The sequence below is a fragment of the Macadamia integrifolia genome, unplaced genomic scaffold (genome assembly GCF_013358625.1).
Source record: "Macadamia integrifolia cultivar HAES 741 unplaced genomic scaffold, SCU_Mint_v3 scaffold368, whole genome shotgun sequence".
Taxonomy (NCBI): Eukaryota; Viridiplantae; Streptophyta; class Magnoliopsida; order Proteales; family Proteaceae; genus Macadamia; species Macadamia integrifolia.
Window position 1 is genome coordinate 411,424 of NW_024869721.1, and position 21,719 is coordinate 433,142.

The 21,719-nt window shown below is 35.4% G+C and overlaps 2 protein-coding genes and 1 long non-coding RNA gene across 23 annotated transcripts; 1 reads left to right on the plus strand and 2 right to left on the minus strand.

The window, feature by feature from the left end:
* The first annotated feature begins 4,321 nt into the window (after nucleotides 1-4,321).
* On the plus strand, nucleotides 4,322-15,744 carry LOC122068303. 20 transcript variants are annotated; one of them, XR_006137055.1, is made up of 5 exons: nucleotides 4,322-8,857; nucleotides 11,814-11,911; nucleotides 13,333-13,382; nucleotides 15,213-15,277; nucleotides 15,455-15,744. It is a non-coding gene; the product is annotated as an uncharacterized LOC122068303 (long non-coding RNA). The 20 variants fall into 20 exon arrangements; XR_006137045.1 differs by having other exon boundaries at nucleotides 11,814-13,382; nucleotides 15,208-15,277; nucleotides 15,451-15,744; XR_006137044.1 differs by having other exon boundaries at nucleotides 11,814-13,382; nucleotides 15,451-15,744.
* A 1,109-nt stretch (nucleotides 15,745-16,853) lies between these two features.
* On the minus strand, nucleotides 16,854-17,690 carry LOC122068294. Its single transcript, XM_042632166.1, has 2 exons — nucleotides 17,178-17,690; nucleotides 16,854-17,090 (listed from the first exon to the last, which is right to left on the minus strand). The coding sequence occupies exons 1-2, from the start codon at nucleotides 17,688-17,690 to the stop codon at nucleotides 16,854-16,856; spliced, it is 750 nt and encodes a 249-aa protein (XP_042488100.1).
* A 159-nt stretch (nucleotides 17,691-17,849) lies between these two features.
* LOC122068290 lies at nucleotides 17,850-21,410 on the minus strand. 2 transcript variants are annotated; one of them, XM_042632161.1, is made up of 4 exons: nucleotides 21,315-21,410; nucleotides 21,062-21,153; nucleotides 18,704-19,040; nucleotides 17,850-18,586 (listed from the first exon to the last, which is right to left on the minus strand). In XM_042632161.1, the coding sequence occupies exons 3-4, from the start codon at nucleotides 19,031-19,033 to the stop codon at nucleotides 18,050-18,052; spliced, it is 867 nt and encodes a 288-aa protein (XP_042488095.1). In that variant the 5' UTR covers nucleotides 19,034-19,040; nucleotides 21,062-21,153; nucleotides 21,315-21,410; the 3' UTR covers nucleotides 17,850-18,049. The 2 variants fall into 2 exon arrangements, with proteins under 2 accessions (XP_042488095.1, XP_042488096.1); XM_042632162.1 differs by lacking the exons at nucleotides 21,062-21,153; nucleotides 21,315-21,410 and having other exon boundaries at nucleotides 18,704-19,079.
* Between the last annotated feature and the right edge of the window lie 309 nt (nucleotides 21,411-21,719).

A 21,719-nucleotide genomic window follows, 5' to 3' on the forward strand; every position in this document is an offset into this window, starting at 1 on the left:
AACTCATGGAAACTTGGGGAGGTCTTCAATCTATCCCTAGACCTCACTGTGCTGAATAGGATATAGTGGTGTGGAAAGGAGATGCAACGGGAGTCTTTACAACCAAATTAGTAGGGAGATTGCTAGAAGGAAAGAGAGGAAGATAATTTTGGAAGAAATCTGTTTGGTTTGAAGGCAACATTCCAAGGCATTCCTTCACAACATGGAGGTGTTTAATTGATGCTCTTCTAATAAAAGATCAACTCATCAAGAGAAGGATTAATGTTAATCCTCAATGTGTTTTTTACTGGGCAGGTATGGAAACCATAATCACTTATTCTTTGAATGCCCCTTTACTTATGTTTTATGGGGAGATGTTGCAGCTCTTTGCAATCAAAGGGGGAGGAGCCCTGTAAGCATTCTTGATATTGCCACATGGATCGAACATGAATTTCTTGATGTGGATCCTTTGAGAGCAATTGGTAAGTTAGCTTTCTGTGCCACAGTGCAACACTTATGACAAGAGAGAAACTTCAGTATTTTTAAATCCAAAAATAGGAGCAAGCCTCAAATTATTAAAGCAATTGTCTCAGATGTCAAAGTTAAGTGCTTTAGGGTGAACCTTATTGCTAAATGTAATCCTAGAAATCAATTCCTCATGTCTAAGTGGGGCATTCATGTTAGTTGGAAGGTTGTGATCCCAAAAGCATGCTCTTGGTTTGTGCCTCCAAGTAATATGGTAGCATTACATTGTGATGGATCCCTCTCACGAGTTCGAGCTTCTTATGGAGGATTAGTCCGGGATAGGAAAGGGACCCCTTTACTAGCTTATACTGGCCTTGAGGAGAAGACTAACATTTTATGGCTTGACCTCTTGGCTATCCTTAGAGGAATTTTTACTTGCATAGAAAACAACATGATGGAGATTTCTATTCGATCAGATTCCAAATTGATTGTAGATATGTTAAAGGGAGAAATTGAGGGTCCATGGGAGACTAGAGCTATTGAAAGCATGATTCTTCACACTTCTAGTACTCTGTTCAGAAAAGAATTCAAGCATGTATGGAGGAAGGTTAATAAGCCTGCGGATTATCTGGCATCTATGGCTATATCTCAGGTTGAGAATATTATTTAGCCCCATGATTTCCCTGAAGAGCTGAATAATTTAGTGATGGAGGATCTAGCTTTTAAGATTTTCTACATATTGTAATATATCTTAGTTTATCCTTGCCTTCTTCTTTGTAATGTAGGGCCTGTCCGGCTTTGTTTTCTAAGGGCTTCTTCTCCATTCTTTAGGTCAGTCCAAAAATGGAGATAAAGGCTACCTTTTCTTGTACATTCTTTTTTCCTTTTCAATACATACAAATTACTTATCAATAAAAAACAAGCGATGACGTGGTGTGGTTGGTATTTCATAAATGGCAAGTTTACCCTTGAGGAAGGGAAACTTAGCCCTTCTATGTAAAAACCCCCAAATCAGCTGATCTTCCCCAATTTGATCGAAAGTTTAGGGTTTTACATTCCATAAGCTACAACCATGGAAAGGAGAAATATTACGATTAACCTTTGCATCCAACTCCCATTACAATCATAAGTATCTCCAAAGATGCTTTTTATGAATGAGCCACATTTGCAAGAAAATATTCAAAATACGAGCTAAAAATCAGAGTTTGCATTTTTTCCTTCATAAAAAAAAAAAAAGAAAAAAAAAAGAAATATGTTTCAATTTCCAACCATTTCACTTTCCTCTGCCATCATTAGTGCTGCGAAACCTTCTCCTTCTCTCTTTTCTTTACTTTATACTGTCCTGCTTTAGAGACTACTGACATGGTCTTTGAAGTGCAAGTTTGTATATGATAATCTAAAACCCCAGTGAAGGTATTTGGAGACTTGTTTTCAAATCGGCTGATATGAGACAAAATATTAAATAATTCAAAATTAACTCAGGCTTAATAGAGAGACGAAGCTTACGATGGGATTGGGCAAACAGAGACTATAGCCTCGTCTGTCTTGATTTAGTTGAATATTGAATACGTAAGACCAATCACTCAAGAGATGGCATTGATTTCTAAGGTCTTCCTCCTTCCCTTCTTCTTAATTCGATTCCAAGAGTGCACTGAATTCAAAGGGAAGAAGAATAATAATTAAAATAATATTAATTAATGAAAAGAAAATAACTTTCTATATAGAATATAGATATTTCCATGGCTAAGGAAGAGTTGTGGAAACCATCGCAGTTGCTTTAGCTTGCCTTTAGAAAAGAAACTTCAAACTTGAGACCTGGGAGACAAAAGGATTGTAAAGTAATAATTCAAAATTATTTTTAAAACCAATGGCAGAAAAATCCTTTATGTCCAATCACCGCACACAAGGTCAAAACGATCTTTTCTATTTCTAAACTAATGGTGTTAGGCTTTAAAGGTACGTTAGATATTTTTGAAAATTTAGGATGGTATCTCATATAGATTTCAAATTAGGGGGGTACAAGATAATTTTCCTTTATAAAATAATATCTGAATTTTTTGTTTGACTTTTTTTTTTTGGTAAACGAATATTTCTCTAATTCAAATCTGGATTTTATTTTAATTGCTTTTTTGGACAGTACACATAAACTAACATAACAAATTATTCTGAATATTTATTTTTCAGAGTTATTCCCATTTATGAATTAGCTAATAAAGGCTGACCCATGCAATTTAGTGGAAAAAGTTAATCAAGCCAAATGTACTACTTCGAACATCAATGAGATTGTTAAAAGCTATAAGACCAAACCTGATTTTTGGACAAGATAATCTCCTATAGTATTGATACAAATGTGGTTCTGATACTATATGGGTGAACTAGTGGGCCGAAACCTTAAACAACCTTGTGGGAAAAAAAAAAGTGAGGTGAAATTGGTTTATTGATTTAGGATTTACTTGGGAAATGCTTAGTTGTTATGGTTGTTGTTGGTTGAATGATTTAGGAAATGGCCTTAGTTTCTAGACATTTTTTGTTGATAGGTAGGGAGGGGAAGTAAATATTAGCCAGGAGATCCCCTAATAAGCATAGGATTTTTGTCCACCATAGCTCACTACTGCACTAGGAAATTGTTGTTATATTTTCTTAAATATGAACATGATACATAGTTATTAAATTCGGATTCGGGAATTATTCGGATGAAGAATTATTTAGATTAATTCCTTTCATTAATTAAACGATTTGGTCAAAATATCGGTAAAAAAAATGGAGATAATAAAATTCGAGTTTGGATTCGGATTTGGAAATTATTCGTTTACAAAAAAAAAGCGGACAAAAAATTTGGATGTTATTTTTAATATATGCAATACTTGTTTCATATTATCTATTAGTTATCATACGTACGCAACATAAAATGATATAAAAATTAAAATTTTAAATTTTAAAGATAAAAATATTATATTTAGTCATCTCTTTCTTTTTTTCTAAACTCATTTCCTATTACTCAAATAATTGAATCAGAGAATGAGAGACTGAGCACAAATTCAGCTAGATCCACGTCACCCACCATGTATGTTCACCTTAAAAACTAGAGAGAGAGTAACAACTGTAAGACTTAGTCAAACCAAAATGGGGTGAAAGATTTTATCATTATTATTTTTGTAGAAGTATGAGAGATTACGTTAGGAAAGATAAACTTTGTCAGTTTTTGTTAAAAAAAAAAAAAAGAAAAGTAACATCAGGATAGTAAATGCATAATAATCACACTATTTTCTAAAAGATTTTTATATATATAAAATTTAAAAAATTTTCAGAATTTTTAATTTGATTAGGATTCGGACCGAATTATTCGTAAAATTTGGTAAAATTCTATTTGGCCGAATTATTTGCATTTAATTTGGAGAATTTAATAGCTTCCCAGGTTTTTAGACTAAACAATTATCTTTTTTCATAATTTTTAAGATGGTTAAAAAATATTTAATTTAATAATTATTTCATGAAAGGTTCTATTTTAAATCTTATGCGGGTCCATTATCCGAGTATTTTGTCTAAGAGAGGTCTTACATTTCAAAATATTAAGCTAGCTTTCAAATATGATACTCTCAAGAAATTCGGATTTATTAATTTGGACTAGATCTAACCCCGCTCAGTTTGAACCTCTACCGTCGTTAGTGGTCCCAGTAGGTTCTTTAGCGTTCACGTTTGGGGTTTGGAAGGAACGACCAAGGATGTCCCTGCAGTTTCTGAAAAGACAAAGTGGCTTCGTATTTGGTAAATGAACAAGTTTCCCAACGGCCGGATAACGAGGACAAATTGGTAAATGTCACATTATATCGCTTTTCACTGGCTAGAAGACCCTTGAAACCCTGCGCATTAGCTTCATTCCCACTATGACTCGTCAATCGTCATTTCTAAATCGACCCAGAAATCATTGAGGAAAGAAGCTATTCTCTCTCGCTCTCTTCTCTTCTCCCTCACTATGCCGCTCCGGTATCTTCCCTTCTCTATTTCACTATCTCTCACTCTCTATATATCTCTCGCCCAACGCAAGGTCTGCATAAGGGAAGAGGCAAGTCGTCTTCCATAGAGCTCCTTCATCGCTGCGTCTTGAAGAACCTTCTCGAACGGCCCCAAACTAACGCATGAAGCCTCTCAATTTTCAAACCCATCAAGGATCGCCTGAAGCTTCTCATCTCTTCCCTTCGACGGTGGTTTCCTCTAATCTTCAAACTCAAGGTCATCTCTGATGTAGCCTCGTCAAAGGCCAGGTTTGTGAGTTATTGAATTTCTCAAATCTAACCTAGTTCTCTAGCCTCTGAAGATTTGCCTGCTACAAGATTCCAATCGCTGCTGTCACGGTATGAGTTACCCTTCTCTGAACTCAAATATCTAAAATATGCGAAGCCCTAAAATATGGGGATTTCGGGATAGGCTTACGATTTAGGGCTTGTCTAGGGTTTTTATCTGAAGCTCTGTCTCCTTTCTCTAATCTACATTTGATTTAGGGCTTGTCTGATTTGTGGTCTTGATTTCTGTTCTCACCCTTGAACTGCAAGCTTTTCACCCTTGAATTCCATTTTTCTAAATGCATGCAAGGGCTGTTAAGGAGAAAATTATTTTCATGATTTTACCACCTTTACTGAATGAAGTTCTTGAAATAGAAGGGGGTGAGTGGTTCCCTGCATAAAAAAATTGGGTGGGGGTACATTTTACTCTTAACTTTTGCAGGAAATTTATATATGTTGATCTTCAAAGTGTTACAGAGAACATCCAGATGATGTTGTGATTTATTTTATAGTGATAACTGAACATACCTATAGCTTTGACAAAGGGAAGAGTAGTATATGAATTAGAACCCCTCTAGCCTCTTGGCTTTCTCTGTTGTAGCATCCCCTAGAGCCCTCTTCCCTGCAGGTATGGTTAAGCAACACAAATAACCACCAGGTTGATAGCCAATGTTATAGGAAGTATGGGCTTTAGGCATCATCATAACCTTATGGAAGCAACAGAACTTAGAGTGTCAATGTTCATGAGGAATTTTTTTTTTTTGCGTGAAGGTTCATGAGGATTTTCAGACCTCAGTTATCCTCAAAATCTGCAAGTTAGTTGCAGAGGTACTTTTAAGAATCTTGAACCTAGGGTGAGGGATTTGCCCCTGGTTTTTGTCGTTCATCCTCTTTAATATTTTTATTAATTATGATTCTAGAAATTTGCTGGAACTTTTTGTTGATACCTCTGTCACTTTTTTATTGTTTCTGTTTCTACATTTGTTTTCTGTTTGCATGTGCTCACTGCTGGCCCATGTTTTTTTTTCTATGGATTTGGTGGCATTTTAAAAAGGAAAAAAGGTACTTTCTGTGGAAATAATTTATGGTTATGTCATTGGTGATTTGGAAGGATTGGTCTTCAATCTGCATGATTTGCACATCTTTCCTATGGTCCTTGGTGAGGTGTAAAGGCCATATATGCCCTCATGAAGGGAGGATGCAAAGGAGGTCAAGTTTGGGGAGGAGTTTGAGGGGGCAGTGCTTGAGAGACACTCAGCACCAGGGGGGTTGCATATGATAGTGATAAGGATACGCTTGCTGATGTGGAGACAGAAGCAGACGGGAAAGAGACACTACATGCTAAGGCAGCCAACAAAGTTGCACATTGGCAGGAGTAGGATAAAGGCAGGGAATTCAAGGAGCTGGTTCTTCAAGCATACTGTGACATGGCCATCTCTGTGATACAATCAGAGGAATGGTTCCATTGGCGGCAACAATCTTCTAGTGGTTTTAAGTCTCCTTGGAAATCTATGTGGTATTGACATTGGTGTACTATTAAATGGTTATTCTTCTTCTTCATTCTTAATACATATTTCAATTTCTTTTATTGAATGCATGCTGGTAGTGCTAAATTATGGGTAAATAGTCTAGACATGGTAGGCTATGACATACACTAGCAACCTCCTAAAATCATGCTACGACATACACTAGAAGCCTCCTAAAATCATGCTTAAATAGTCTTGCTAAAATTGATGTCACTATACATGGCCAGTTGAATCAAATGTTTGACTGCTTAAATGGTTAATTTAATTTTTTGACTGAAATGTACCATATCTCCACTGAATTTTTTGTAATTTTACAGTACATTTCAGTTTCGACTAGGGTAATCACTAACCTTGATGTCACTATACATGGTCAATTGAATCTAACTGGATAGTAACCTCACCTAATCATTGTTATAAGGGTGAAAACTATTTCGGATGGACTTAAAAAAAGATTTGTTGTTTGAAAGTGGTTGTTAGTTTTAAACTTTTAAATTTAGTATGTTCCTGGAATGTACATTAGTTTCTTTTTTCCCGTCATGATCTTGTTGGTCTGCAAGATTTAAGAAATTAGGTCCATTGTGGACGTAAATTTATAGCTTGTGCTTCTTGTATAACATGTCCAGGGTTCCAAAGCTGCCATGGACCATATGCTTACAGTATCGAAGGATCACATCCAAGTGCATCTTCTTATATATAATTTTGTGCTGATATAATGCAGGACATGCAATTTTCTCACAATTTTTATTAGAGACCTTGCAATAATCATTATGGTTGAATTGGTAGGGACCAAGGGAATTTTATGATGGACCTCTTATCAAATGCATCAATTCACATGTTTCAGTTGAAAAGTTGATGCCCTGGAGAACAATTAAATGTGGCTTCATATTTAAACGAAGTTGCTTTGTTGCTGTTAAAGAATAGACCCTGTATACTATGGGGGTACAATTTTATGTCTACCACAATATGGGGGATTGTAAGAGTATTGATTCTGCTACTCTCTTAACAGTCTCTCCCTCTTCTTTTTCTTTCTCTTTCATCTCTCTTCTACTGCAGTTACTGGTTACAGATCCTGGTTTGCCACAGTTGCTCTAGCAACCATGGCTGTAGGGTATGAAACTCAGTTTTGAATTTTAACTTAGTAACATCTGGGTACACTGATGCTGTTCTATTAGGGGTGAGGATCAGTAACTTCAGCTCCATCAAGTCCTTTTGATATGGTGTCTTTTCATTTTTATCCTTATTAATCCCAGTTTGAGATGGTCTAAAATGGGTAAAGACTAAAAGCCTCAGACTGACCTGTAGAAACTACGTAGTTCCGTTGGGTTTTAAGTTGTCATTGAGCTTTTTTTGGTGGATGCAACTTTGAAAAGCAATGATGATTCAACCTTATGCCAATCCAATGTTGAAATCTTCACAGCCATTAAAGAGAAACAGGCAAGTTAGAAATGTTGGGGCACAATTGCCATTATAGGCATATATATAGCTAAAATAATGGTTTAAAGGTACTCACTGGTACTGTTGGGGATTTGAAGGATATGTTCCATTATTTACGAACTAAGATATTTTCTACGTTTCTTGGATTCCGTTGTGTTTGGTTTCTGATAGTTGTTTCCTACAAGATAACTGGTAACTTTTGAAATTTTAATGCTTCAAGTGACACTTATCTGGACCTCCATTTTAATTTCTTTTCTTATTTTCCTTCTTTTTTTTATTTCTTCTTTTTGGTGGGGATATGGTTGTTGGTTAGTTCTTCACCTCAGTTCAGCCTTTGATAAGCCCAAGAACACAGTTTATTGATCTTTAATCTTCTGAGGTGTTCTTAAAATCCACTAGATGGGTGAATATTCTTATGTTCTTGTTTATCGATGAACATGCACTCTTGGCTCAATATTTTTTTCTGTATTTTTGTTATATATTGTTGACTGTAATATATGTAAGCATTTCTCAGGGTTTTCCCTTATTTATTTATTTTTTTTGGACGGCCTGGCCCTGAGATTATGAGGAGTTCCCTCGTAATGTAGTAATTCAAATGTGTTTCATTACAGTTTTTATTAAGGTTTTTTGTCCATTTATTTGGGATCATGTGCTAACTGAACTCAACTGAGCTTATCTCTTCTACATGGGGGTTGGCAGCAAAAATTCACCATTCAACCTTGATTAGGTTAATATTCTGGTTACTCATTATCATTTGTCTTTATCACCACTTCAATCCAAGACATTTTGGGTGCCTACTAACTCCTCCAACTTTTACCATGCCACCTCTTGCTGTTGCACTCATTGGTCTTATTTGCACATGGCTGAACCATCTCTCACTTTCCCTTTTCATCACTTATAATGATTAAATTTCCTTGACTACACTTATTTCTGATTCTATCACATCCTTAGACTCAGCACTAATCAATCTCAGTATTCTCATGTTAACAATGCGTATTATATATTTACACTAAAATTTATGGAATTTGGATATATTATGTGTTCATTTTCTTATTTCTAATTCTGTGTTGTGTGTGCATGTGTGTGTATTATTTCTTGCCCTCCTCTTCAAATCAGGTTGGGATGCCTGTGAACTTGAGAGACTGTGTCTTAACCAGCCATAGTGGTGAAGAGGTAAAGCATAATAGTATTACATTAGATATTCCCGGTGTCCTTTTATTATTGCGCATACTTGGTCCCTTATAAAATATAATTTGTATAATGATGCAGTTAAATCTTCTTTACATGAATGAAACGAGTGAATATAATTTTTTGGTTGATCTCAACATATGTGACCTAATTTCATTAATGATCATTGCCTGATGCAAACTCATGGAAATGAAAACCTTTGTAATAGTGACAATGTTGATCTTGAAGTTTCATGTATATCTTTAATGATGTTATTTTCCCTTGTTCTTATAATTATCTTGTTTGTTATCATTTTGTCCTTGAAATTTATCACAATAGCGGGAGCCTATTGCACTGGGTTGCTATTTTTTTAATGTTTTTTTTTTTTCTTGTAATGTTTTTTTCTTGTTTTTTTTTATGTGCATTTCTCATTTGGATATCTTTGTCTTTATTGTTCATTTAAAATACTATGGAAACACGAACTGCCTATAATTCTTCCAATATAAAATAGGTCTCTAATTTTTCTAGGTTAATTACATGTCAGCTCATGATAATAAAACTTAGTAGTTTAATTAGTCTATTACAAGTAGGACATCAGTCCTAGGAAGACTCCTCCTTCCTTCTCCTCTCACGACAGCCTTCTGACACCTTTAACAGCATATCTAGCTATACTTATATGTTTGTCTTGTATGGAGTTCTAACCAAATAAGATTCTAATCAACCTTGTTGATTTATGCAAATGCCAATGAAAATTTATGTGGACGATAGATGGAGGATAAATAATTTGGCAACCAGTATTGTAGCATTTTCACAGGTTCCATTTTCCTTGCATTAAGAAGTGGTGGAGTCTTACATTTATTATATAATATCATTATACTTTAACATAACAATCTCACTCTTTTTTTTTGGGTGAATTGTTTGTTGAGCTGTCCTAGGTACAAGTTTCTAAATCTCGGAACAGTCTCGAGATCGATCAACATTGATACCAATCAGGCTAGGATTGGAGTATTGGACATATTTACCAGTGATTTTAAATAAATTTTATTACATTTTACTGTGGGCAGTACCTGTATATTAGGATCCAATTGGTCAAGACTCAGGATCAGGGATCAGTCAAGGACAAAATTGATCTGATCTAGCCAATATTGACCTATCCAATCCGAGTTTTGGAACCATACTTGGGAGTAGCTTTACAGTTTTGTTAACCTTACTGAAACGACCTTGCAGGTCACTAACTGTCCTGTCTAAATACATTACATGGAATTGTGGCTATTGAGAAACCCATAAAATAAGGGGAATTAAAAGGGGAAAAATTATTTTTTTAGATGTGATTTGACTGATACTCAGAATCTGTGAGGTTAACGTATTCGTGTAGGTAAATGTTTTTGTTTTGTTCAGCTTGACACATCAGCTGATGTGACATGTGGGTTATAAAACAAATTTTGGTTGAATTCATAGAAGGTTGATTAAATTGAAAACAATTTTAATATTGAAAAGTGGTTACCCATTTTATGTTCTTGTACTGATGAATTAGTTATAATCCTTGGGTTATGGTCATCCATCTTTGCCTTTTGTGGTGATTCCTGAGGATTCGAAGAAAGCTGATAGATCTTATTAGTGGGTGGGACATCTACGACATTCAGCTCTTGTGGATGACCTTGTAAGTTTATTACTCTTGGCTATCTACGGTAGACTTTGGAGAGAAAAGAGGGTACTTGTCTTCAAGAATGAGTTGTTAAGTATGAATTATGGTTTTTCAAATTGTTCTTGCTTTATTAAATTTTGACTACTTTCATGGGGTTTTAAGGGGGTGGGGCGTTTCTTTTTTCTGTTTCAATTGGAATTTCATGTAGTGGAAGCCGCTACCTGTTTGTTTAGGTTGTGGGTGCTTTTGTAGTAGCCTCCAATTTTGGTGGTTGTAATTGCTAATTGTTGCTGGTCTTTGTTTTATTTTGTTCCCTTAAAATGTTACAAATTCATTAGGTTGGGCTTCAAGCTTCTGGATTTCTACCATTAGCCTTATATCTTGGTTCTTTGCTGATTGTGTTGGACTAGGAATTAGAGTTTTGTAATGTGGTTTAATTATTGAGGGAGGGGAGTGGAAGAGCCTGTGTAGTGTGTTTCTTTTGTATTTGTGCAAGTGTATACAAAATCTAATTTTTTTTTTTCCTCCTTGCTGGCAAGTATAAAAGCTGATATGGTAACATGTAATGGGATACTTAGATAGCAACGTGTTATTGGTTCTATTTGCAGAAGAACTAATGTGCTTTGACATGAAATGTTTCAGTATGAAATAATGCCCATCAATACAACTTTTGTCTTATTTGTGTCAAGGTCCTTTAAGTGATCCTTTTAACCATGGCCGAAGTAGATGCGAAGGAATACACGAACATATGATGGTATCTTTATTTATTTTTTTGCTAAGGTTAGTTATCAAGACCTTTGGCCTGACTAGTCCCACAGGGCCATACTAACCTCACAACCGCATGGATCGGGTCATACTGAGGTTGATTGAGAACCATTCAACTTTCACTGAAAGCAGTGAAGAGCACTAAACATCCCCATGTGAATGGCCCCAAGGAGGCAAGAAGAGTCAAAACTCAAAACCACACACTTCCTGAGGCGAAGGTCCCTTGCCAACTCGGCTACCCCCTTGGGGTTGAGAACATATGGTAGTAGTAGTAACTATGGCAATGGAAATGTTTGAATGGTTCGAAGAAAATTGGGAGATGCATAGATGATTTGAGACATTAATATATCGCTTACAATTCACATTGTGAATATTCTATGGTAGCATTAGGTTTTATAGCACTGTATACTTGGTCCCAATCCCAATTGAGGATTATCTGACTTTGCAGCTGACATAAAGTTTTATACTGTCTTGTTATATTATCTGTTTATTGAATCATTTTCTCATCATGTATTTCTCAAAACTTGAGTGATTGGGTGGAGTGACTCACAGGTATATGAGGGGACAAAAGGTCTCAAGGGTAACCGATATGGGACCATTCTCCCAACTGTAGAGGAGAGGAAAGAAATCAACAGAATCAATCTGGTGATGTAAGTAAACATCTTGTATGGAAACATAGGTAATTTTTTCTCCTCCTTGCTTATCTAGTATTTTTCTTTCCTCTCTTATCTCAACATATCTTCTTTACTGATATTAAGATTCTGTTTCATTTTTAGTATTATTCATCCCTATATTTCTTGAACTACTAGAATGGTAGAAAATTTCCTAGAACTATTCCTATTATATTTTCCCCATAATTAGCCCATTTACTTTGTGATTTTTGCCATGTCCAAGCATATTGCCACTTCTAAAAATTTCATGAAAATTTCTTGTGCTAGTGTATCCAATCGAACCACATTCTTCCATTAAGAATTCATTCCTCTTCAGTCATATCACAGATCTAAAAGTTGATCTTAATACTTAATAGTAATTGTCCCGACCTATTGCTATTTTCAGATTTCAGCATGAATCTGAATTCTGTTTAAAACCAGAATGAACAAATGCAATTCCCTTGGTTTTATACAAAAATTTCAGTCCTTCTAATTCCCACATTAATATCTTTTCCTTAAGCTAAAATCTGAAATCTAATTTTCTGTAGTTATAAGCTACCATGGCTGTAGTGCTTCAGTTGATCATATTGGATTGTGTATGGTTTAGTGTAAATGCAAAGTCTTACCATCCAGATCTTAAAATTTGCTGCATAATGTGGTCTAGAATGTGGGTCATTCTTGATTTATTTTTTGTAATATTCTCTTTGCTGGTAAGATAGTCTTTCCTTTTTCTGGTGTGAGTTCTTGTGCTAGATTTTTGAACCTGTTAGGTCCATGATATCTATCTACTTGTTTTGCAGTTTGTATCTGTAGCTTTTCCATTAAATATTCTTTAACTGCCTGTTGATTGTGAATTTTTCCATTAACTTGAGTTACTACTGCTGATCTGGCCTTATTTTTTGTGTAAAAAGGAACCTACCTTGGTCGCCTTGGCGGAACCAAGGATTTTTTCCCCTCCCTTTGTTGTTATTCCCTCTCTTAGTGTTTAAAACAATAAGATACTAGAATCTACGTGGTATGAACTATGCACATCTAGGCGACCAAGGTGACGCCTAGGTCCCCGGCCAACGCCTTGTGTTTCAGAGATGACAATGGTATTTTGCTGATACCTACGTAGCTGGATATCAAATGAAGAAATATTAGTTATTTACTGACATTTCTTAGTCGATTATTTCACTTCTTTAATTAATTTTGTTAATGACCATGGGGGAAGTGAAAATTGATAAACCCTAGTTTAGAAATTTTTTTTCCTAATTTCTTGTATCGAAATAGTCTTAGGAGAGGATCATTGGACCAGATAGTTGCATATTCCCTACAAGTTTGTTTTCTTGTAATGCCTTTGTTAGATGCTTGCAATTCCACGCCTTTTTGTACTCATAATGTGACATCTATAGTTTGTTTGATGAATTCTATCTTAACAGGATGATGGATTCCGGTTTGACCTCATGGGTCATATAATGAAAGTACCGTGGTATGTAGTTCTCTTTGGCTAATCTCTTTAGGCTTAAGAAGGTTTGCCTCAAAAGTTACAGTTTGAAAAATGTACTTTGCTTCTACCATTTTATCCCTTGCAGTTCCGTAAGAACCCACAAATTCACTTAGTGGTTCTAGCTGCTAGAACTTATAGTTTTGATACTTTTTGTTTGCACTGCTAATCCTTTCTTATGCTTAGATGTTGTCTTGAAAATTTTGAGGTGTCTCTTTCACATTTAATTCATATAGGATGGATATATTATCACAGTAGTCCTCACACTTTCATTTCAGAATGTTATTGAAACAAATCAGGATCTGAAACCAGTAGCTGCAAATAGAAGAGAGAAGAGAGGAAGAGAGACAGAGGGAGCAATTTCTGAGCCACGATAGATTCACTTTGTGTACTATCTTTATTAATAATATTTAGTTAGCAAGTAATGTACTTTTAAGTAGGAATTCTTCTAAGAGTAGATGTCTTTACAATGAAGGTTCTAAGAGTAGATGTCTTAGTACAATGAAGGGAATAAAATAAAAAGACTATTCTAAGAGACTCAATTCATTGCATGATAACAAAGAAAATACTGGATCGGCCATATTTAAACAAATCTAGGTAAATTTTCTCCAGTAACATCAATAACAACAATCACTCTATGCAATACCAATTTTAAAAAATTGCACCCCCAAATTGATGTCATCTAGGGTCCAAAACTCTTAATTGGGTTCTATGGGTCGTAAAATGACTGAAGGGTTGTGGCATTTGTGTTAGTGTCGGCAGGTTCTAGATCGTTTGAAAGAATGTTGTCTGCAATCTGGGAATAGATTTCTTCCATTTCAGGAAAATGAACGAATAGCCTCCTGTGCCACGGTTGCCGTCCACACCGAGCACGAACTTGCTCTAAATGAAAGTGTGAATAGACTTTCATTACCTCATGCTGTTGTAGATGGGATTCAGGATTGGCGTGGGGGTTTTACTCTGGTTCTGGCGAAACACAATTATAATGAAGGAATTGAAAAACTGCAATTAAACTCAATATTCAAGGTGGTACATGGTAAATCAAAGGAGAAAGGACACATAGGGTATCGGGATTTATTAATTGGGGATAGACTTGAAGGGGTTTTGATACTGAGGACAAAGGAGAATAAAAGAATATAGGAGGGGGCACAAATGGAACTCAATTAATAAAATAATGGATAAAAAGAATAAAACAAGGAAAGAAGTACTTAAAAGAGGGTAACTTGACTATCTACACCTTTTCAGTTATGAAATCAATAATCCTAGTGAGAGGGATTGAACAGATGGCAGTAAGAGACCAACCAATCATGGGTCTGTTAGAGAGCACGTTCTAAGTGTACTTTGGGCATTCGGTTATTATGCTGTATGTGCATCTACTTTTATGCCTTATAACTACCCTTGGCTATCTTATGTTAGCATGGAGCGTAGATAAACAATTTCCTGTATGAGGCTGAGTGCATCAATATAGGGGGAGAGAAATCTATTCTCTCACACAACACATTATCATCAATATAGGGGGAGAGAAATCTACCTCCTACTTTCATCTTCTCTCTACCTCTCTTGTACTTTTGCAACTCTTATATTCCAACTTGGTGTTAGTGCCCACAGTTTTGGTTTGAGAGTGGTGCTACAAGTTCTTCATAGTTGGTACTAGTATTGATGGATGCCTGTTAGTTACAATAAAATAAAATTATCATGTTAAAGAATCAGATTGTGAATTGGATTTGTGAGTTGTCAACCATACATAACTGTGTGGATGGTTTATTCCTCGACTTGTTAATAATATATATTTTTTCCATTTTTATATAAGGGAAGGCAGAAAGTTCTGTCCAAAGTATATCAAAAGAAAATATTGGCATATATGGTTCTAAGATCTAAATGTAAGATGGATTCAGTTGTTCTTCTCATTTCCTCCTTAGTTCAACAGAGATTTCCACCATTTTGATCCTACTTGAGTTTGTGTCAATTACTCTTCTGCCATTTATCTTACTCCCTTTTTGTTAGAAGAAAACTACATCATTTTTTCGAACCGATAAAATTCTTTTTGTTTTAGATAGTGAATTGTGGGATTTTGGTGAAGTTGCAAAAATGGGCGTTAGGTAAATGCATCACAGTTCAATATTTATGGGACTGGAATTGAGCTATATCGGTCTTTTGTATGTTCTTGACATTTTACTTATTGGCATATAATAGGAAGCCAATCATTAAAAGTTTGGACTCGCTTCCTAAATATATTTATTTGCACTCAACTCAACCATATTTATTTTAAGCTAATAAAAAGGAAACATATTAGAAACTTAGGCTCTGTACTGTAACGATTCTGTTTTTTTAACATGATTTTGGGTCTAGCACACTTTTTTGCATTTCTATTTTTTTGGAGTGATTCTGCATCTTAAATGTTGTATGGTAATCGCCAAAAAAAATGATTTTATAATCTGAAAGAAACAGAAACATGTATGGTTCGTACTTAACAGAACTGTTAGAAACCAATATTTACATAAAGTGCTATCTTCACCATGGGTGTCAAAGTTGTGATTTTTAAATTAAATCTAAGGATAGTCAATGGTTTTTTAATGAATTCTAAGTTATGAAAACCATTATTACCCAAATAGCTTAAGTCGAATGAGACAAATAAGAATATCTCCATATCAACAACATAGTGTTCACTTCAAATATGAAATATTTGGCCATGTTTCCTTGCCATATGAAATATAAAATATTTCAACAAAAATATGATCTATCATAATAACATAAAAGTATGAACAAGAATAAATTCAAGTATTGACATAATTCTTAAAGTATCTAATTATGAACTTAAGGGCATAAATTAGGTCTTCCAAATTAATTCTTAACTGCAAAACATGTCCAACTACTTCAAAGTTTAAACCCAATCATCAAAATGTAATCATGTAATTTAAGCCATTCCGGCTTTAACAGCTAACTCATTTGCAATCTTTTTCCTAAGATCATCCATCTGTCTTCTTCTTTTTGCTAAGCTTATACTAATGTGAGCCGGTGGTACATGATCTTGAATTTCTTCATGCTCCTGATTCCACCAATTTTCACCAAACTCCTCAAAATTCTTGTCTGCAATTTCTTCCTCCCGAATGAAGTTGTGAAGTGCACAACAAGCAATGACGATGCATGTTTGGGTGTTCAGTGGAAAACATGGCATTTTGCTGAGAATTGGGAAGCGCTTCTTCAAAGAACCAAAACTGCGCTCTATGACATTCCTAACAGAAGAGTGTCTATTATTAAATAGCTCTACTACTGTCCTTGGATGTCTATTCCTATAATCATTTAGATGGTATCTTTGTCCTTTGAACGACGTCAAGAACCCAGTAGTAGATGGATAACCAGAATCAACCACATAATATTTACCTAGCACGTAAAGTGAAAAGTAATGAATCAACACAATATATAAAATAGAGCATAATCAACTGGTGAGGTTAAGATTTAGAATGTACTAGGATGAGGAAATTCAAATTTAGGGTTATTCAATGTCTCATTGAATACTCGACAATCATTTGCAGAACCCTTCCAACCAGCGTACACAAAAGTGAATTTCATGTCAAGGTCACATGCACACATAACATTCCAAGTCGTATCTCCTTTCCTTCCTCTGTACGGTATTTGTTTGTGTAGAGGTACAAAAGCACTAACATGAGTGCCATCAATCGCGCCAATGCAGTCCTAGTACCAATACATGGATATTCATCAAATCAAACCATGTATAACCACAAAACAACATAATCATTGTTTTAATTATAAGCAACATACCTTGAAGAAAGGATAGAGCTTTGGTTTTTCAAGAATATGTTTAGGGCAACGACTAAAGTTTGGAGGTTTGATATTCTCTTGTCCCTGTAGTATGAAAGCACATAATAGTTTCTTAAAGTGTTCACCTATAGTGTTAAGAGAACGCTGAAAGTGTTCTGCTATGTCTCTATACCTATCATTGTGACCAACGATAGATATAAACATTGCCAACTGCTCATCCACTCTTAAATATCGACTATCTTCCAACCAACCACGTTGTCGCATTAATGCTTCAAGGTTGAGGAAGACATGGCGCTCCATTTTATACTGTTCATAGCATCTGTCTACATGTCCGTTTAGAACCTCACTCACTCGCTCTCGTCCTGTCAATTTACTATCTCGTATGGGCTCTCCAGTGTATAATGAATCACGTGTTTTCATCAACAACATCATACACATCATGATTTCTGCATCAGTGTCATCCCTTTCCATTTGTTCAATGTGTTCCCTAGATGCGATCATTCTTTGATCCATTCCTATAATATAAAATTAGAAATATGCAAAAACATCAAACCATAATTTTGAACAAATATCCAAGACATCAAATACTACAGTTAGAAAAATAAGTCAAGACACAATCATTCAAGACATCTTAAAAAAATGAAGGAAAACATAGCAAACCATCAAAGTTAAAAGTAGTGTCAAGGTACAATGAACAAATATTCAGGACATCAAATATTACAGTTATAAAAAAAAGTCAAGACACAGTCATCCATAACATCTTAAAAAGTGAAGGAAAACATAGCAAACCATCAAAGTTAAAAGTAGTGTCAATGCACAATCCAAGTAGAGTTATCAATCTATCTAATTAAAAGAACTTTTCAAGAAACAAACTACTGAAGGGTACGAAGAAGTATTGACTTCCGATGAGGAGGGCAGGAAATTAATACTTCTCTCCATTGCGTGTTAGCCATTAACTTCAAAAGTGCTTTCTTGTATAGTGTTTCATCTAACTCATATCCTGACTCAAGCACCTCCATGGCCTTAGTAATCCCGTACATCTGTTCTGCATTTTGGGTTGAAGCAGTGGACATGCTCGCATCTCGTTCTACCCTTGATTTACTCATATCTTGAATTGCCTTGCATGCCATTGACCAATCATTAGACTTGTTCCTCCTCCTTTTCACATTTGGAGTCCTATCATGCCTATGCTTAGTAGCTGGCCTTTTTTCCACTGCTTCAGTTTGAGTGTCACCTAATGGAGTAACTTCATCAGCGGAACTTGACTCATCACAAGACTCAATCATATTCCTAGCATCATCGGCCCCCATAGTTTCCAACACGGTTGTTTGAGTCCCACTTCCTTCTCTGTCTGCATATGTATCACCAAATACCATACATAGTTCTGGCCATTGTGGTAGTCTGTGCTTCTTAAATCGTGCCCAAGTAGGGTTATCGTAATAAATAAAAAATACTCATAATCAAATACTTGAATTGATATATCCTGGAATTTCAAAATACTCAAATTAAATACAAATTAAACATACCTTAATATGCGATTCCCAGATGGATTCATCATCAACAGTACAAGTTCTTGAAGCAGTATCCCAACCAAAACCAGTTGTCTCCAATAGCTTCTTAAACTGACTATAATCCTGCCTCAGTTTGTTCACTTTGTTCTTCAACTGTACAATGGCATAGTTGACCCCAGTTTTTTCTTTGAAGTTATTGGCAATGTTGTTCCAACCAGCTTTATTAAAAGTCGAAGTAGTCCTATTTCCTTTCTTAACTTCCTCTACCATCAGAACAATAAGGGTGTCTACATTTGCTTGGCTCCATTTTGCAGTCTCATTAACTGCTTGTTTTAAAGTTGACATTTTCTCACTATTTTACCAAAAAAAAAAAAAAAGAACATGAGTTTAAAATCCAAATTGAAAATACTGATTTTCACCAAGGCACCCTAACCCTTAATTTATGAAACTCCTATGACCTTACTCACACAGGGCTTTCAAAGCCCTTCAAATGAGGTTTTGAATACATATTGGGCTGTACTAAAATGAACCAGTGGCATTCACAAGAAAACTAGCAGGAACATGAAATTTTTAGGCATATATAGTAGCAACAAATGGCTATTATGTGTAACTAAAAATATATCTTGTAGACCACCATAAGTATCCAACAAATGGCCATTAGGTATTACAAAAATTTATTGCATCTTTACTAGAATACATATGTACTCGCTATAATTGATAAAAATCTGAACATTAATGGATTTAAAGAGTTAGCTTTGATTGGCTAGGTGAATTTAAAACCCTTCTTCATCTCTTTAATTTTAACTATTTAAGACTGCAATCTGAGACATTCTCAAGACCTATCAACTATCTTCAAATAATGAACACCATTAATCTAACAATGACCACCATCCAAACCAGATCACCAATCACAGCTGCTCTTACTACAAAAAGAAAACCCAAATTCCAAAGCACATCCAATGGAGTTCAAATGAAACGGAACCAAAATATATGGAGGCACATGTCAATATGAGATGTTTGACAATCCAACATGCAGATGAACGTCCTTAATGTCAATAATAATTATGATATTTTTTTCAAGATGTCATACAAATACCTACTACAGTAAGCCCTCTTATAATCAACAATCTGCCCTTAAAATTTTAAAAAAAAAAAAAAAAAAAAAACACAAACACACACACACACACACATACACACAATGGCTTATTAGTTCATATCCTTTTTGCCTAAAAATCACATAGAAGTGAAGAAACCATACAGAGAGAGCTTGAGCAGTAAAAACTGCAGGGGAGCAAATAAATAGGAAGTCAAAACTTGCCATGAGAGCAAATAAATTCCCCACCCACCAAGGGGGTGTCATTCTTATATATAAAAAAGGAAACCAATTGGGAGAGTCAATTCTCATATGGGAAAAGAAACAATGAGCAACAAATTTAACAGATGGTGGAGCAGATAATGATTACAAAGGTCTTGATCACCATACAATTTTCACTCTGTGAATATACGAGTTGTCATGCTGCACCACAAGTGACAAAATGCAGAAGAGAATAGAAAAGATCCCAACATTTTGTTGACAACCAAACCCTCAACCCCCAGGTGGGGGATTTTATTATCATAAAGAAAATCTTGTGCAACCAAGCCAAGTCGTTTGGAACATAAATAGTTGAGCTGTAGAAGTTTCATACTCCAAAATTTATTCCATATTTGAAAATCCAAAAGCACTGGATGAATTGGGAATATGATAAAACTTACAAACAAGATGACAAATGACAAAATAATAGATTTGGATATATAGAAGGTTATGTTGGTAGCCCGAAGGAAATGTCAACAACAGCATTACAGTACCACTTGCAACATGGAGAAGGTAGGGACCAATAAGTTGATGGGCTTGAAAAGGGAAATGGTAAAAAAAGTCATCATAACTTCAAGAACATATGCATATAAACTTTTGCATACAACATCAGTGAACTATCTTGCTAAGTCTACTTCAAGCATCACAATTAAGTCCTAGAATGGGGGAGACACCATAAATAGAAACTCTTCCCACCCAACAGGAGCAGATGATACAAAAAAGAGTTGCAAAGTTTATAGGACAATAATAAGAAGAGTGAGGAGGTACTGAATTTCTAGTAAGAAAAATGCTGGCTCACTCTAATAGATTAACTAAGTGGAAAGAAGATATTCTTGTCATGGATTTTGTTAGCTCCAAAGTCCGAGATGTATTGTATAAGACAAAACAGAATAAAAATAAACCAGTAAATCTTGAGATGATTAAACACACCAAACCAGCCTCTAGATTCGGCAATAGCCTAATAACTCTGAGCCTCACAAGAAAAGGATGAACTGAGATTAGAGAAGGGAAAGGGGGCGTACCTTTGAGCAAAGTTCAAACCCTACTGAAGTGATAGAAGAAACCTCGTAGATCTTGTGCGTCTTCGTGCACAGAGGAGTCCAAAACCCTCAACCTGCTAAATCGTAGAACAAGAACAAATTCAGGGGGGCAGAGAGAGAAGAGATCAAGAAAGAAAGGGAACGAGAGTGAGAGAAAGAGAAAGAGAAAGAGAACGAGAAAGAGAAAGAGAGAGGAGAGAGAGAGAGAGAGAGAGAGAGAGCGAACGCATCCCACCTCGCGGACGGATGGCAGATCGAAGATGGTGACAACTCTGCTCTTCGTTTCAGCTCTGCTTCTCTCTTATTCTCTTCTCTAGATGTTCTCCAAGTGCAAAGTGGGGTTAGGGTTTACAATATCCTTGAAACATACCTTTTGTTATGTTTTGAGGGTAATTTTCCCATTTACCCTTCGTAACTTAAGTGCTACATATGTTTCGGCGCCTTTTGCTCAAAATCAATTCTGAAAGTGAAAATCAAGTATTTCATGCTCCAAAAAAAGGATTCCAAAGTCTCATAAGTGCCAGGTTCATTTAAAAAAAACAAGAAATTGAACCGGGCTTCCCATACAGGTTTTACCTCATTTTTGTTTCAAAAAAATAAAAAAACATCAGAATCCATTTTTTAGAACGTTACAGTACAG

Excerpts from the sequence above, each read along its gene's own strand:
- LOC122068290 (XM_042632161.1), bottom strand. The coding sequence starts at position 19,033 with ATGTCAACTTTAAAACAAGCAGTTAATGAGACTGCAAAATGGAGCCAA. Across the intron at positions 18,587-18,703 it reads TCTGGGAATCGCATATTAAG|AAGCACAGACTACCACAATG; the intron begins GTATGTTTAATT and ends GCACGATTTAAG.
- LOC122068294 (XM_042632166.1), bottom strand. The coding sequence starts at position 17,690 with ATGGATCAAAGAATGATCGCATCTAGGGAACACATTGAACAAATGGAA. Across the intron at positions 17,091-17,177 it reads AGCTCTATCCTTTCTTCAAG|GACTGCATTGGCGCGATTGA; the intron begins GTATGTTGCTTA and ends TATTGGTACTAG.